Below are 18,782 nucleotides of genomic sequence, written 5' to 3' on the forward strand. Positions count from 1 at the left end.
ACGCTATGTTTTTTAAAATCTGCATTTTTAAGTCCTAGTTTAATCCTGGTTCTGCTGGCAGAAGGCTACACTGCGAGACAGGCTGCTTCCAGGCTCAACGTTTCTAAGACTGCAGTACACAAGAGCAAGGTGAAGCAGGAGATCCGGGCATTGACCGAAAACCACTCAGGTAGAGGGCAGAAGCAACTTATCCGGCAGTCCCTCATAAATTGGAGAATGACCTAAAGTGACCTTCAAATTAAGAGAATGGGAAATATGACGTTCTGTGAAGTGCACTGCTAGGACGATTCATAAAGCAGGGAAGAAGTCCTTCATCAATGAGAAACAGGGAAGAGCCAGACTAGAGTTAAAAAAAGTATATCTTATACAGACGCATTCCCGACAATTGTGAATTTAGTGAAACTGAAAATTTAGTAGTGTTGCTTTTGCGTGAGCTCTACATGCACTTTCAGAACCAATCACAATCATTTTCATCCTTGTTGTTTTTATATGCCTATGTAAAATGCGTTCCCTCTTGCAGTCCAAATATATACTATATATATATAGTTAGGCAAATCGACCTCTCTGAACTACCCCCGGTGTACTGATTTGTGTTGGTGTATTTGCCCCGCGATGGACAGGCCTCCCCAGCTTTGGATCCTGCGTTGCTTGGGACAGCTTTGCGGTCAGTATTAGTGATTGGAACATGGATAGATGGATATTAAAAGCGAATGATGAGTCATAGTCATTCCCCTTTAAGAAAATGCACGGGCTTGGTTACTAACTGTATGACGTCACCACAAACGCGGACGCCGACTTGTCGGAAAGCGGCCGCGTGAGTTGGTTCTAGCGCATCCCTGCCGGTCTGCGCTTCCTGTTCGCATTTTTAAAAGCGCTGTCGCCTCTGTTATCGTTAATAAAGCACCGGTAGTTCGCTGCTTTCTCATACATCTGGAAGGACCGGCGGCCCGCGGGAAAATATATTATCTACTTTTCGCCGACTGGAGTCTCAGAGTTGACAGCCGAAATGGACATTAGGTGTCAGCCGGCAGAAGGGGAGTTTGCATTTTAAAATAAAATAAATTTCAGTTAGCCGCCTCTGCCCGGCGCTCGAGCCGTGCGGGTAACAGACCGTCCCGCCGGCAAGACGGCTGCTAGCTTACCGACGGCGCAGCCGCTTCTCGGCCGGCTTCAACGTAACGGAACGACTTAAGCCCTCAAGAGGCTTCTCGGCACCGTTCGGGATGCTGTCCGATGCGCAGACTGAGCCGGTGTTTCCAAGCCAGCAGCCGCCGCAGGGTCCGCAGAACCCGGCGCAGTTTGTCCAATGCAGCGTCAAGCCCACGGTGCCCATGAAGAAAAACGCTATTACCCAGGATTACAAAGTCACCAACAAGGTCCTGGGCTCCGGCATCAATGGCAAGGTGATAGAGGTTTTCCGGAATAAGGACGGCGAGCGCTTTGCCCTCAAGGTGAGCGACTCGCCTGTTGGGGGGGGGGGCGCTGCGGGTGAAGCGGTCGGGGTCGGACAGCAGACGACGGCCCGGCATTTGTTTATACTCTGGAGGGTAGCTGGCGTCCGAGGTGTTTGGTGTGACCGGCTGTTTTCGTGAAGTACCCCGCAGTTTCATTGGTGCGCTTTTTAATGTGAGGAGTTGACGGAGCGCTTCTTTGGGCGACTTGCCGGTGTTTACATGACTGACCTTAGGCGCCCGGCTCTTAGACTGACAAATTAAAAGTTCCTTCCACTTAGACTGATGTTACGGCGGTATTCTTAATGAAAACATAAAAAGATGAATTGGTCTGTCTTGGAGTAATAGTTTTTCTTTTTGAAACATTTGGTCTGTTAGTCTTTATGCAGTCTTTTTTTCAGTAACATTGTTACAGTACTAATGAAATTTGACATCACATGGAGTAATGGTGTTCCTTTCCGGATTTGGACTGCTAGTCTTAAGTAGTTTTTTCCCGGTAATATTATTGCTGTACTTTAATGAAATCTGACATCACATGGAGTAATGGTGTTTCTTTACAGATTTGGAATATCAGTCTTACTACAATTGTATTTTTTGCAGCAATATTGTTGCAATACTTTAGTGAATGCACTCTGACAACACACTAATATTGTGTTTTTTTTAATATTCAGATTTTGATTGTCATTCTTACCACATTCCTGTTTTCTCTGTAATATTAGTACAGTGCTTAAGTTAATGCAGTATGACATCATCCGGAGTTACAGGGTTCCTTTACAGATTTGGCCTGTCAGCCTTACTGCAGTTGTTTCACAACCTAACAGTGTCTTGTTGAATCATATTTATATTTCCTTGCTTAATAGTTTTTGCTTAAACCAGGGGTGTCTCGGCGGCCTCCCCACGGAGAACACTGGTGCAGGTCCATGGCTTCCAATGGTCTTATCTTTGAAATGATGACTCAATGCTGGATTAGAGCTAGATCCAGTTCAGATAGAAGATGGTTCCACTTAGACCAAGGGTAGCCAGTCTTATCCGCAAAGGGCCGGTGTGTATGCAGGTTTTCGCTGCAACTCTCTAATTAAGTCACTAATTAGAGGACTGATTGGCTGAAGAGTCCTCACACCTGGGTTTGAACAGCTGACCTACAGGTTATCCCAAAAACCTGTTGGTGGCCTGCTAATATGTTACGGGTCCTTCTGTTGCAATACAAATGACCCTGAAAAAGATGGGCTTATAATTGCTTTTTGTACTGTCCCCTGAGTTTGTTCTGGATGAAATATCACTTGGTTAAGTTAAGCAAACCAATGCATGATGAGTCACTGGTGTTGCTGACAGGTGCTTGTTTTATATCGCTTTGCATCATGCTGGGATGTCTCAGTTTTGTGATTAGATGTCCATGCAATTGTGAGATTCACATTCTCATAACAGGATAGGATTCTACTCTGGCTGCTCAATAGGAATTTAAGTCAGTAAGTTCAATGATTCCTTCCCCCGCAACCCTGCATTAGGTCAACCCTGTTCAAGTGTATGCATCAGCTACTATGTCTGTAACTGCTCATACAGTTAGGCTCAGGGTTATACCACCAACAGATTATACCTTGAGGAGGATGTTTATCAGCTGACATCCAGGGGTACATTGTTTTGGCTGATACCGATTTTTGGCAAAATTTTGTCAGGCAGCAAAATAGTACTTTGCAAAAGCCTGAAACAGTCAAAGAAAATATTTAAAGCTGTTAATCGGGGCAGCAAGTGTATATTCGCTCAAATATTTTATATAAAATATATTAAAAATAAATTTTAGATAAATACATGCAGATTGACACTAAGAGATTAAAATGTAACAAAAATGTCTTCGGTTTTCCAAAAAGTTACTGATAGCTTGCCTATATGTCTAGAAGAGCACAGCTTTGGTTCACAAACCTCTCCTCAGGGGCGCCTCAGCCATTCCATGTGTCCATTAAATGACCAGCTCAGGTTAGCTAAACATGGTATGATAGCGCTTGAGTCAAGAAATACATGGGTATATTGGATAAGCTGCATATCAATGATTATCAGTGGCTAAGCTAATGTTCTCGGGCAGAAATAAGATAATGGTTTTTCACCTACGTGAAGATCAGTTTAACATACTGTTCTTTGACTGCTTAAGAATTTTATGCACAGTACAGGTATCCCCTGCTTTATGAACATTCGCTTTACGTCACTTCGCTTTTAAGATAGACCTACATTAGCACCTGTTTTGTTAAGTGAATGAAATCCAAAGAGGATTTTCGCTTTTACGCAAAGAGAAAAGCGTTTATCAGCGAACCAAATCTAGATTTGCAGTCATGCGTTGCATAACGACGTTTTGGTCAGTGACGGACCAGATATACCAAGGTGGTCCTGTAAGACTATAATCCAGCTGAAAAATTACTATTGCCTACTGCCTAGTGATGTTGTAGCCATAGCACAATTTCATAGCACAATTACTTGTTTGTGGTGATTCTGGTGTAAACAAACCCACTGTGCTGCCAGACATATAAAGTATAACACATACAATCCTGTACAGTATGTACAAGCACAATACTTTAAAATGATAAACACCTGCTGCCAGTTTATATATTTACTATACTGTAGTTTTTAAGCATTATTTGAGCTTTGCCATATAACCTGGGTGTATCGTAGGTGGTACCATCAAGAGTTGGGAGGTATACCAGTTCATACCGAAAACTGTTTTTTATTATTGTTATGATATGAATTTTTCTTATACCGCAGTATCGGTTTAATAGCCTACACAACGTTCGGAAAGTGGCGCAGCTGGAAACTGTTTAAGGGGGGGACCTTTTTCACTGCTGCACCGCTAAAAATGTACCGCAAAACATAAGAAGTGGAAGATATAGCTGAAGCTGGAGTTGGAAATAATGAGACACTGGGGTTATCAAAAATCGATTCTCAGATACTAATCCATATTAAAAATTAGTATCTGATTAGATACTCTTTCACCATTATTGATACCAACAGTGCGGTTTTCGGCTTATTCGCTGCCCTTCACACATCATCATTACAGTGCGCGCGCACTCGTGTAGCCCCTCTCCTCCTCTCAATAGCTGCTGTACGCATTCACGCTGGTTAACACACACACACACACCGAGTTGGCCGAACATGGCATATGCTGCAGTTGAAGGCACTTCACAAGGTGCTTTAGTTAAAAAAATAAATAAATAAAAATAAATAAAAAATAAAAAATCCATAAGTGCCGTTTGGAAGTATTTTGCAGACAAGCATGGAAAGGCTAAAGATGTCGATAAGCCTCTATGCAAACAGTGCTACTAAGTTGTGGCGACGAAGTCAAGTAGCACGTCAAACCTGGTGAAGCATCTTAAAGAGCTACATCCCGGTCTTCATGAGAAATTTCGCGAGGTCAGTAAAGCTCGTGTTCCAGCAACACTGAACTATTAAACACTTATCAAAAATGATAAATCGCTAATTGTGGGCCGGCCAAGTTATCTATAAGCAGTTAGCCAGCAAACACGTTAGCCGTATGTTATCATTAAGGTAACGGATAGGCGCAGTGACTATTAATAAAAATAATTTTGTTAATGTGGGAACAATGCAAAAACGTGAAGCAAAAATGTGTCCTGTTAAATGAGGTAAACGCCCAGTCATACTTTGAGGGGGAAAAAAAAAAAACATTGTATGCCGTGAAACCAATATAACTTTGAAAAATACCGTGATATAGATTTTTGGTCATACTGCCCAGCTCTAGTATCATCTATGTGTGTGTTCTCACAACGACAAAATCACCTAATGACGTGTTTCTCAAAATGTATCCCTGTTGTTAAGCGATGCATGGCTATTGATTGTGGTAAGTGAAACTACACTGCACATACATTATTCCATTTTATTTAGGCTATGTATTTATCTTATGGTGCTTTTACTGTGTATTAGTGTTATTTTAGATTTTGTGTGTTATTTGGTATACTTTGGTAGGTTATTTTTTTGGGTCTGGGAATGTTGAAAAATGTGTCCCCTTTAAATTAATGGTAATTTGTTTTTCACTTAGCCCCATTTTATCTTATGAAAAGTTTCATAGGGACGCTCTACTTTGGGATACCGGGGGAAACCTGTTCTATATATTTTTGCCTTGTACAGTGCCTGACAAAAGCCTTGTCACTTAACCAAGTTCTAGGAACAACAAATAATAACTTGACCTGTAGTTAATCAGTTGGAATCAGAAATGGCTTATAAGAAAAGGCAAAGCCCTCTAGATTATGCTTATTATACCAAAATAAAGTTTTGCATCATTCATTGAGTTTTGTCATGTAATTAGGACAGAAAGGTCAACTTTTGCCTAGACAAAAGTCTTGTCATATGCAAAAATAATGTAGAAATTATACATATACTTCATTTAGAATACACAAACATGCTACAATAACATCAGAACATAAAGTCATGGTGCCTTGGAAAAAAAAAATTAATAATGTGTATGACTCCCATGAGCTTGGAGGACCACATCCATACGTCTTGGCAATGACTGAAATAACTTGTTGATGAAGTCATCTGGAATGGCAAAGAAAGCAGTTTTGCAGGACTCCCAGGGTTCGTCTAGATTCTTTGGTTTCGTCTTCCAAGCCTCCTCCTTCATCTTACCCCAGACATGCTCAATAATGTTCATGTCTGGTGACTGGGCTGGCCAATCCTGGAGCACCTTGATCCTCTTCAGTTTCAGGAACTTCAATGTGGAGGCTGATGTATGAGAAGGAGCACCATCCTGCTGCAGAATCTGCCCTCTCTTATGGTTTGGAATGTAATGGGCTGCAAGAATATCTTGATACTTTAGGCTGTTGATGTTGCCATCCACTCTGCAGATCTCTCGAACACCCCCATGGATGTAACCCCAAACCATGATTTTTCCTCCACCAAACTTGACTGTTTACTGGGTGAATTTTGAGTTCATGCGGGTTCCAATGGGTCTCCTGCAGTATTTGCGGCATTTGGTATGTAGTTCAATAGATGATTCATCAGAAAAATCAACCTTCTGCCACTGTCCATCCTTGCTGCAAGCTGTGGGCCTTGGCAAATTCAACATGCTTTTTTTGTTGCGTTCTCGTTAATGCTGGTTTCTGAGCACTAATTTGGCCATGGAGACCACTGTGTGCGAGAATTCGAGAAACTGTTCTTGTAGACACAGCAATTTCTGGTGACCAGTTTTGATGTAGCTCTGCTGCAATTGAAAAAGGGTTGGCCCTGGACTTTCGAAGCAACAAACGATCCTCTCAAAGAGTTGTCTTACGGGGTCTGCCTGACCTGGGCTTGTCATGAACATCACCAGTTTCTTCATATCTTTTTTTAATCCTCTCCACTTGACGTTTGGATACATTAACGATGTCTGCCACCTCAGCAGCAGACTTGGTCTGTGGTTGAATCTTTGGCATGTTGTCAGAAGTCAGGTTGCACTTCAAGTGAAGGTCTGGTGTGCTGGGGTTCTTTTTATACACACCTGGGATTATATTAATTACAATATTTGTCACAGGTGAACCTCTAATCTGTGATTGGTTGAATCATTAAAAGACATGACAAGACTTTTGTTCTTGCAAAAACAGGTGTTATGGACTTTAATAAGCTGTGAGCATCAGGACACTTTTTGACTGTTTCATTTCGCACCCAGTTATTAATGTGAAAGCCCTTGGCATTAAATTGATCCATTCATTGTAACAATTGATTGATTAGAAATAAAGTTATATGCCTTTTTATGTTACTATGTCCTTATGTGACAAGACTTTTGTCAATGACTGTATTACCAATAACCTATACTTGTTACCTGCTAGTAGCTCACAGGATAAACATCACGGCTACATCCACTTTTGCTCACATGGGAAAACATTGGTGGTTTAAAAAAGCATTGTTAAAAATGGCAGAATAACAACAGATATGAAAACAACTGTTCTGTTAACTTTAAATATTGACACGCATCTAAATATCAGCTGGCAATATTGACCAAGACTGACACATTGGACAGATGCTGATGTCTTAATTTTTAAACAAATAACAGCCAAGTCCGATATGTAAACTGATCTCTACTGATTTTTTTTCATGTTGAAATTGGATTTTATTTAGTACTGTATCATTGAATTTTTGCCACAGTGTAAAAACTCATCTCTTCAATCCATGGTAAAAGGAAGGAAGTATGTGGCTTAGTAGGCTAAGCCTCTGTACCTGTGATCAGAAGGTTGCCCGTTTGAGCCCTGGCCTTTGCAGAATTGTCATATGTTTGTGGGTTCTTGAGCAAGGCTCTTAACCCCCAGCTCCAGAGGTCCTGCACACTGGTTGACCTTGTGCTATCAATCCCAGACTTGCTCTCAATTGTATGTCTGTGTGTCTCATGTAGAGCAAGATGGTGTAGGCAAAAAGAGAAGCAACAAAGTATCACTATTCTATTCTTCTGATCTTTTTTTTCAGCTATATTACTATTTCTCTGCTTTTTGATAAACTCTTGCATATTAAAATGAGAGGTGTCGTGAAGATGTAGTGATCAGACTTCCTGTTTCCCCTCATGCTTTCATAGCACTCTGTTTTGTGATGGGGGTTGTCATTGCTGTGCCTTTGCTTAAGTTCCCTGGGTGGTGTGTGACAGTGAGCCAATGGCATTTGAATGTGTTTGTGGCATGCTCCTGAGAGGAGTCTTCTTACCTCACATTCGACAGTAGTGCTGCAGCCTTTCACAGGCAGGCAGCTAAACATAAAAATGCAAAGATTACTGCTGCAGAACACATGCCTAGGAGATTCGTAGCTCTTGTCACTGTGATTTCCTCCATAGTTAGGTCACTGTGCAGTTAGCCTGAATGTTATTTTAATGTTCATCTATTTGCCTGAAACCACCCTGGTGTCTTGAAAAGGGTCTACCCAACCACAAGAGTGACAGAAACAGAGAGACCCCTCCCCCAGAGCACCTGTTGCCAAGGTCTCCCATGAGTATTTTCAGTGCAAGTAAGTGTGCATAGACCTCAATGAATGAATGGCATATTGAGCTCTCCAGGACCGTTACAATAGGTCCCAATCTGAGAGGCGCCTTGGCAGCTGTGCATGTTGCCTTGCCAGGGCCATGGAGACAATAGATCTTCAGCCACAGAAGATATCAAATGTCTGGAAGTGCTAATCTATTTTAAGATGACCTAAAAATGGCTGAGGAATGATTTGGATGTGAACAATGGATCAGAGTCTTACAGAATGATCAGAGAACTAAGATCCCAGAATTGCTATGACTTGGGTGTAATGAAGAATGCATATTTAATTTTTTTTTAATTTATGTCACTGATGGTTTTAACCAAAGCAACAAAGTCAAGAAAGCAGGGTTAGCGAGTCCCAGGAGCAAATGGGATTAAGGGCCTTGCTCATGGACATGTGGTAACCTGAAATGGCTTTAATTGTGGGTTCTCCAGGGATTTTTCTGGGTATGACATTTATACCACATACCTGTTTTATTACATGGTTAGTACTTGGTATTCCATTGAAGTTAAAATGTGATATTAGCTATGTTATATTGATGTCTTAAATGCAGTTCTTGATTTTTTATTTTTTTCCCCCGTTTCCTAATGCTCCTTCATTGACCCATCTCCCAGTTAACATCACTGGATGGTCTAATTAGAAGTTCCTCTTCTGCCAGGGCTAGTTAGAGGGAAACGTCATACATTGTATGAAATGGGATTTTCCTCATTAAGTCATAGGCAGTACGTTACTGGAGTTTTAAAATCCACCCCACCCCCTGCAAAAAAAAAAACTTGTCTGTTTGAACTGGTGTTGACATTTTAATGCCACAATAGAGATTTAAAGTTTCCGCATCTGATCTCCTGGAATGCTCAGAGTTTTTCCCTTCTGAGCTCAGTCCTGGGCTTTATTCCAGCTGTTCTTTGAAACCAAGCTGGCAAATGCCTGCAGGCCTGATTGTCACTATTTCATCAGCAGGGCCATGGCTCCACATTGTGGCTGCTTCTCCTTTATGAATTGATCACTGAAAAGATCCTATGAATGAATGGCTTCCAGAGATCTGTCCTCCTCTGTCTACACTTACTAAAATGTTGTCTAATCTCCATTGATTTTGCCACAGCGGAAATCCAATTGGGAACTGAAATGGGCTGACCAGATGTTCCAATTTCAACATTTTTGTTTTGTACCCTTGCTGTAGTTTCCATTGACTTTTCAGTTGTTTGCGAGCTTTGGCTGAAATCTTGATGGAAATGGACTGTTTTTTAATTGTTGTCCAGAAACCCTAAAAGAAGTGGGGAGATGGGAGATTCATCAAAGTTTCTGTTGTCAGAATTAATTTTTTCGCTTGGGGTTAAGCTGAGTCCTGATGTCTTTACAAGGTATTGTAGGAGACTTAAGTGTACTTTAGTAAGCACTTTTTGGATTGGGATGTGTTGGCCATACAATTTGTGTGTTATGCATCAACTCTGGAAGGTAGCTTTTCATCTGGTTTGATTTAACCAGAATGACAAATTTGGCAACTGGTGTGTGTTTTGTCTATTTTTGGTAACAGCAGAGTGGGCTGTAGATAACTTGTAAAATACTCATACTTGAGGTGGACATGAAGAGCTGCATTTTTTTTAATGGACACCATGTACTGGAAAATTGTAAGCACTTCATGGGATGTGTTATCTCAAGCCTAATTCACCTGCAGTAATTTTATTCAGATCTTCAGCACCACCATAATGTGCCTTTTGGGCTCCTGATCTTGTTCATGCCAAAAAACCGCCTGCATAACCCTCACCTAGATCAAGATTCATTGTGGGGCTGACACGGCTAGATTAGTCTGGTGAAATGCCACTCTTAAGATTAGAGTTAAGCGGTTCGCTGGCAGCTTGTATTTTTGTTTGTTTGTCAGAGACAGTGTGAGATGGATTCCTCTGACTTCCAATGGGCACTCTGTAGCATTCAGTTTGTGACGAGGCCGCCTGGCTTATATTTCACAGCCCTAGAATTTTTTCCTTCTGTGAGCGTTGATTATACAGTAGGCCCAATCCAGAACTACTTGGTCCTTGAGAGATTAGGTGCCACGTGGTGCTTCTTGTCTTGTTACTGTAAGTCGGATGGCCCTTGCCTGGCTTTTATCTCATGCTACTTGAGAGCCTCTTTTTTTCAGTTGCTCCAGTGGCGCTGCACACTGGCTGACCCAAAGTTCTCTTATTACTCCGACTTCCTCATTGTTGGCATCATTGAGGTGAAGTGAACATCCAAGCTAGAATTCTGATGAAATGTTTTTGTTTGTGGAATATGCTGTGTGTGTGAATTTGCTTGGTGAATCACTGTAATTAAGTGTTCATTTGTATTTAAAATTAATTGTTTGCACCAAATTTAGTGTGTCTGAGTTGCTTTTTTCTCTGCATTGTTAACTGTTCTGGCTTCTAGGTGACTCCATATTTCCCACACCTGACTTTGTTTTTCAGTTCTCCTTTCCCCCCATCATAACACCAGCTGTTTTACTGGGAAGCTCTCACACAAATTGTCTCTCAGTGAGCCTTGTTGATTCATTGCTGGAACCGGCCAAATTCGGCCAGAAGCTGAAATAGATGTGTTGCTTTCGCTGGTGACACATTTTTTGTGACGTATTTCTTTTGAGGTTTTAATTAGGCACGATAAAGTACTCGTTATGGAGGCACTTTTTACACTGTCTACCCCTGTCCGTATCCAGGGTATGGTAATTAATGTCTTTCAAGATGTTAAAGTCATTAATATTACAGTTAGTCGTGCACTAATATTGAAATTTTTGACAGTAATTTTTTTGTCCAGTATTATCCACACTCATAACTGGCTATTCACTTGCAGAGTGGGAGGTGGGGTGGGGTGGTATCATCTTGTATTATGGAATATTGTGTCCCCTTTTGAACCAGTATGGGATGTGGTATGTCCAATATTTTCATACTGCACAATTGATTCCTTTTTTCTTCCGATTGCAAGTGACAACCCTACATCTAATAACATATTGGCGATAACAATATGTTAACTGATATACTGTGCTTCTCTAATTGCAGTGAAGGTTGTGTGCTTTACTGTAGTGGCTCCTTTTTAGTATTAATGTATTTCTTTAAAACTTCAGTCTTACTTAAGATCAAGACTTGTTTTTTTGTTTCAGATACGTATGGTGTGATGGGGAATCTTTTTGGTGTTTTAGTTTTGACTAACTGCACAAAGATTGCAATCAGGTAATTTTTGTCTATTTCCGGCTGTTGTTTGTACAGCTACCAGGTAACAAGTTTGATGCAATCGCAAAACAGTTTAGTCATCAGCATGAGGAGTGTTAGTCATGCCTGCTTGGATCTTCCTGTCCCCTGGGCTTCTCTTTACATCTTAATGTGGCTGTGGTGTGATGACTTGGAGGGAGCACTACTGCATGAATACCTCAGAAGAATATGATGGCTCCAGGTCTTGGAGTAGGTCACTCTGCAGGTTAGCAGTGGTTCTGCGTAGTAACAGGGAAGGCCTTTTAAACACTTTCATGCTTTCCAGGGCTCCAGGCTAACTTTTTCCACTAGTAGCATTGGTGGTTCTTGCTGAAAAATTTAGGAGCGCCTTTTAAATTGACATGCGACGCATCACATTCATGTTTTTTCCCATCTTAATTGTATTATTGATAAATACATTGGTAATAAACATTCAATTTACAGAAATAACAATGTGATATTCTATTTTAAAGGATAAAGTCACAGAGTGAAAGAGTGGTTTAACTGGAAAAAAAACATTGAGTTGAATGGTGCTTTTTAAATCATGAACACCAAAGTTCATTTCATTCAGTACGTTTACATGCACAGCTAAGTCAAGCTACAGTTATAGCTCGACTACACCGCTTAATCTGACTACTCTCCTTATCCCGGTATACATGCGTGGGAGGGGAATCGATTTATTCAACAAAGTATGTACGACTCTGCTACAATAGATGGTATAGCTTCAGTCAGCTTGCTAGCATTGGGCTTTTTCTGGGTGACCTATTGCATCACAAAAAATAACATTAACAATAATGGATGTGTGGACAAATGAAGTGACGCAAGCTTTAATTGTTATCTATAAAACAGATACTAGTAGATCCAGGTTAGCATAAGAAATAAAGTATTCTGTATAATATACAATGACAGCACGGTATTGGAAATTTTTCAGATATTGCAATGTGATTTTGTTATAATAAATACTGGGGTATTTATGAAAGAAAAAAAGGAGTTCAACATAAATTTCTCAAGAACCTGTAGGGAATGATTTAAATAGTTAGGATGTAAATGATTATGATTGTCTCACAGAATGCATGCAGCGCTCATGCAAAAGCAGTGGAGGTAAACTTTTAAACTGATTTTTAAACATATACTAGATAATCTTGAAAAGGAATAATCATTAAAACTGTAAACCTTGCTATGTTTTTTTTAATTAATTGTGACAGAGCACAAATGTTTTAGCGAGACTTAAACTCCCTGCGCTATAATATCCATACCAAATTGAAGGTAAGAAAAAGCCTGATTTTAATCTAGCTGACTAGCGATTTAAGAATTGCATGGGCATAACACGCGATGTTGGTATTAATATCATGTCATCCAGTCCTACTACAGCCATTTTTCGAATTCAGTACAAAGTACCCCACCTTGTGTTGTGATGTCATTTGGTGCCAGTACCATTTTTTATGCCATTGGAAAACCAACACCTTGAAAGTACCGTACTTTTGGTACCATTTTTAAGTATAAAAAGTACGATACCTGGTGTGGTGGAAAAGCGCCCTTTAGTTGAGCAGCATTACAGCGCTGAACATTTCCTACCTGCTGTATGTCCTCTGCTATGCTCCAAGCTAGGGCTGGACGATTTATCGATTCCAAATCGAGGATTTAGGATATACATTATACAGCAGGGTTTAAAACTGCTGTGAGAATAGTTTTACAAATTCATGCCATGCTCCCTGTGGGACAGTCATTCTCACCAATCACAAGCACCGTGCTTCTTGCGTGCCAGCACAGCGCTGAACATTTCCTACCTGCTGTATGTCCTCTGCTATGCTCCAAGCTAGGGCTGGACGATTTATCGATTCCAAATCGAAATCGCGATTTGAAACGATGCAATTAGCAAGTCGCAAAAATTGCGATTTTAGGATATACATTATACAGCAGGGTTTAAAACTGCTGTGAGAATAGTTTTACAAATTCATGCCATGCTCCCTGTGGGACAGTCATTCTCACCAATCACAAGCACCGTGCTTCTTGCGTGCCAGTCATGCTCACCAATCAGAAGTGGCCCAAGAAGGCGTATAGGCCCACAAACAGCATACATGTGAAACCCAAGGAAAATGTTACTTTCGTGGAGCGGAAAAATACTGATTCCTCTACTGAGCTATAAGTGAATTGCCTTCCTGTTTCGTGGTACGAGATTGTTTGTTTGTTTGTTTGTTTGTTTGTTTGTTTGTTTGTTTCAGAAAGGTCCTACCATCAATAGAACCGGCGAGCTCCTTTTAAACACCAGCTGCAGTATACTTCAGCGTAGCATACCTTTGGTTTTTGTTATTAGGCAATTGCATTTGTATACCACTAACCCATCAAAACAACAATGAGACAGTCGGTGACCTCCAAAAAAGCCGTAAAACCCACAATACAGTCATGTTTATGTCATATGTTTTTGTGCTTATTAAATTTAAGTGTTTTCTAAGATTAATCCCAGAACAGTAATAAAATAAGTCTTGCTTTAACATAAATACTAAAAGAATAGATAGCTTTAATCGCTATTACATTTGGGTATGGGTACGCGGTCTTACTTAGAAAACATACAAAAAGAGACGCATATAATGTTTAATCATTCGTTTTGTATTTGTCCGAGTAACAAAGCAAAGGAATTAGGGATGCTCATTTCGATTAATTTTCCCAACCGACAACCGCCATTCGTTATCCGAACATTAACCGTTAACTGATTAGATTAGAATATTAAATTCCTCTGGGGTCGGCGGTCCCACCGGCGGGATCAGAAATTTCGCCAAACCATTTAAATAACTCTGCGAGGTTTTATCATATACACATTTAAAAAACACCCTCAGAAACCTTGGACGGTCTACTTTTCATATATATATATATATATATATATATATATATATATATATATATATATATATATATATATATATATATATATATATATATATATATATATATATATATATATATATATATATATATATAGGTAGGTAGAAACTAAATATATTTTTATAGCTTCGTGATACGAATAGAAAGAACAAGAGTGACTGACTTAAGCGTCTGCGTCTCGAAGCAGCTCTGATCGCCTTCCCACTTGCAAATTGCGCTATTCGCATGATAACAACATGATAATCCGACAGTTAGTATTGGATAAAGAAATATGTGAATACGCCCATTGTAACCGAAATAAAACAAGAGCACATGTCTGGGTAGTGTTTACACCGATCGGCTACAATATAGCACACGGATACGTCTCTGCCGCTGAAGCTTTGCGCCAATGTTTCCATTTTCAGCAGCAAAGCTCGTACCTGTGTTCATGGCTCAGTGGGCTAAGCCTGTGTGCCTGTAATCACAGTCGCCGATTCAAACCCAGTGTATTTAGAACGTGAAAAGCGATCTTCAGCTGAGATGCCACAAAACTTCATACTACTACTAATAATTAAAATATATATAAAAACATTTTAAACCGTTTAACTGATAGCAATATTCGGTCAAAATTAATTATTTCGGTTAACGGTTAAACGGTCAAAATGAGCATCCCTAAAAGGAATCATAAGCTGCTTCAGTCGAAAACTGCATTTTACTTCTCATTTAAAATAAAATGCAGGGTTGGCAACTTTGGTCAGCTGGATGGAGTGAGATTTTCTGTTCTCTGTTCTGCACACACATTACATGTATAAGTTTTATTACCTTGTAAATAGTCTATAGGGTTTGCAAACTACAGGTTTGATGCAGCTAATTTTAAGTTCAAAATGGAATATAGATTTGCCGTAAGATTTCTTGTGAGAGTCAGTAAGAGTTTGCAACCATGAAAACATACATGTTTCACCTGAATTGATTTGTATAGAAAATAACCATATACAGTTGTTAAAAAGCGGAAACTTCGACCAACATGAAATCACCAATAAACGACTTCTATTTATTCAACATTTTATAAAATCCATACTAGGTTTAAAAATTTCCAGCTTTATGGTTTCAGGATAGAACAGCCACTCTGTTATAAACATTGCGGTTTTTTGAGTGTTATTAGTGTTAATAACAGCAGCTAACAACATAATAGCGCAAACAAAAGGGCTGCATACACCGAAGTAGTTCTTGCTTGTTCCGTGGGAAAGGCGGTTCTAGTGAGTTCATGGCTCAGTGGGCTAAGCCTGTGTGCCTGTAATCACAGTCGCCGATTCAAACCCAGTGTATTTAGAACGTGAAAAGCGATCTTCAGCTGAGATGCCACAAAACTTCATACTAGTTCTTCATAGTTCTTGCTTGTTCCGTGGGAAAGGCGGTTCTAGTGTTATTAGGAGGATAATAAGCGTTACCTGCAAGATCGCTATTTTTCTTTTTGCTGCAATTATTTTCATTATTATTTTATTTAACTTGACACATCACATCTTTAAATTCTCATCATTGCATTAAAATTTAGAGCAGTTAATACTGATGGTATCTCATCCTGCGTCATGTTTTAAAATTACTACACACTGAATATTGAACTGACGCTTGACATAAAAAAAGCGTGCAAAGTGCCTAGGCCAGTTTGAGTCTGATTGAACGTATACATGCAGGAGCAAATTGACTCCCAATTGCATTATCTGGGTGTCTTAGTCTGACTTCGATTTAGTACGATTTCAGTCAGATTAATGTGTTTACATGTACTTTAAAAGTCAGTTTTTTTTTGTCAGACTAACACAATAATTCGATTTTCTTAGTGTGCATGTAAACCTATTGACTGTCACCAAAGGGCCAAGCAAGTGCGAGAGTACTTATGGACCAGATACCGTTAGATGACATCCTGCACAGAATTATCCTGTTAGCTCTCCACTCCAATCAGTCTTTATCTGCCCTACAAATACACCTCACACTAGGGCTGCACGATATATCGTTTCAGCATAGTCATCGCGATGTACGCATGTGCAATAGTCACATCGCAGAACGTGCAATGTTAAGTAACGCAAATTAAATTAAGCGTCGTGGACAGCGCTGTTGGTGTTTTTGCTAAACTAACAAATGTCACGCTGTTCTTATTCTTAAACAATCCACAAAAGTCTGTCATATAATTTAGGCTAATTTAAAGGTTTTTGGATGCAAGGCCAACACGCAGCTTTGCACCGGCAGCTAACAAACGTTGATCACAGAACGAACCACCAATCACAAACATTCTCGATCCCAGCGCTAACCATTTAAGCCAGCGCTTAAATTTTAATTTTAGCTGAATTCCCCTGCAATACAGCTATTAAACTAATTAGACTTTTTAAAATCCCAATATCGCAATATATATCGCAAAAAGAATAAATATTGCAATGTGATTTTTTCCCCCCCCAATATCGTGCAGCCCTACCTCACACATACACACCAATAGATTTGGGTATCCTTCAGATTTTATTGGAGGTACAATGATCTAATGTTGTCAAAAAAAATCGATTCTCAGATACTAATCGATACTAAAATTTTGTATCGAGTTCGATATCAATTAGCGCTGGTATCGATATATATACATATATATATGTATGGCATGTCAAACAGGAAATATTTAATCATCTTTGATATATATGGAATGAAACCCGATATATATGGAATGAAACTTGATATATATGGAATGAAACCTGATATATATACAATGAAACTCGGAATATATTGAATGAAACCCGATATATATATGGAATGAAACCTGATATATATACAATGAAACTCAGAATATATGGAATGAAACCTGATATATATACAATGAAACTCGGAATATATGGAATGAATGCCGATATATATACAATGAAACTCGGAATATATGGAATGAAACCTGATATATATGGAATGAAACCTGATATATATACAATGAAACCTGATATATATACAATGAAACTCGGAATATATTGAATGAATGCCGATATATATACAATGAAACTCGGAATATATGGAATGAAAGTCGATATATATGGAATGAATACCGATATGTATACAATGAAACTCGGAATATATGGAATGAAAACCGATATACACTCACCTAAAGGATTATTAGGAACACCATACTAATACGGTGTTTGACCCCCTTTCGCCTTCAGAACTTCAGAAATTCTACGTGGCATTGATTCAACAAGGTGCTGAAAGCATTCTTTAGAAATGTTGGCCCATATTGATAGGATAGCATCTTGCAGTTGATGGAGATTTGTGGGGTGCACATCCAGGGCACGAAGCTCCCGTTCCACCACATCCCAAAGATGCTCTATTGGGTTGAGATCTGGTGACTATGGGGGCCATTGTAGTACAGTGAACTCATTGTCATGTTCAAGAAACCAATTTGAAATGATTCGAGCTTTGTGACCTGGTGCATTATCCTGCTGGAAGTAGCCATCAATGGATGGGTACATGGTGGTCATAAAGGGATGGACATGGTCAGAAACAATGCTCAGGTAGGCCGTGGCATTTAAACGATGCCCAATTGGCACTAAGGGGCCTAAAGTGTGCCAAGAAAACATCCCCCACACCATTACACCACCACCACCAGCCTGCACAGTGGTAACAAGGCATGATGGATCCATGTTCTCATTCTGTTTACGCCAAATTCTGACTCTACCATTTGAATGTCTCAACAGAAATCGAGACTCATCAGACCAGGCAACATTTTTCCAGTCTTCAACTGTCCAATTTTGGTGAGCTCGTGCAAATTGTAGCCTCTTTTTCCTATTTGTAGTGGAGATGAGTGGTACCCGGTGGGGTCTTCTGCTGTTGTAGCCCATCCGCCTCAAGGTTGTGCGTGTTGTGGCTTCACAAATGCTTTGCTGCATACCTCGGTTGTAACAAGTGGTTATTTCAGTCAGTTGCTCTTCTATCAGCTTGAATCAGTTGGCCCATTCTCCTCTGACCTCTAGCATCAACAAGGCATTTTCGCCCACAGGACTGCCGCATACTGGATGTTTTTCCCTTTGCACACCATTCTTTGTAAACCCTAGAAATGGTTGTGCGTGAAAATCCCAGTAACTGAGCAGATTGTGAAATACTCAGACCGGCCCATCTGGCACCAACAACCATGCCACGCTCAAAATTGCTTAAATCACCTTTCTTTCCCATTCTGACATTCAGTTTGGAGTTCAGGAGATTGTCTTGACCAGGACCACACCCCTAAATGCATTGAAGCAACTGCCATGTGATTGGTTGATTAGAT

General features: G+C 39.9%; 1 protein-coding gene across 1 annotated transcript in view; it reads left to right on the top strand.

Annotated features, from left to right (window-relative positions):
- Positions 1-783: 783 nt before the first annotated feature.
- Positions 784-18,782, top strand: part of mapkapk2a (MAPK activated protein kinase 2a) — a 75,381-nt gene continuing 57,382 nt past the window's right edge. Inside the window, exon 1 of the mRNA XM_023832354.2 lies at positions 784-1,451. Within this exon, the coding sequence (XP_023688122.1) occupies positions 1,224-1,451 (228 nt within the window). The 5' untranslated portion in view covers positions 784-1,223. The remainder of the gene's footprint in view (positions 1,452-18,782) is intronic.

Source organism: Paramormyrops kingsleyae, chromosome 8 (genome assembly GCF_048594095.1).
Source record: "Paramormyrops kingsleyae isolate MSU_618 chromosome 8, PKINGS_0.4, whole genome shotgun sequence".
NCBI classification, from domain to species: Eukaryota; Metazoa; Chordata; class Actinopteri; order Osteoglossiformes; family Mormyridae; genus Paramormyrops; species Paramormyrops kingsleyae.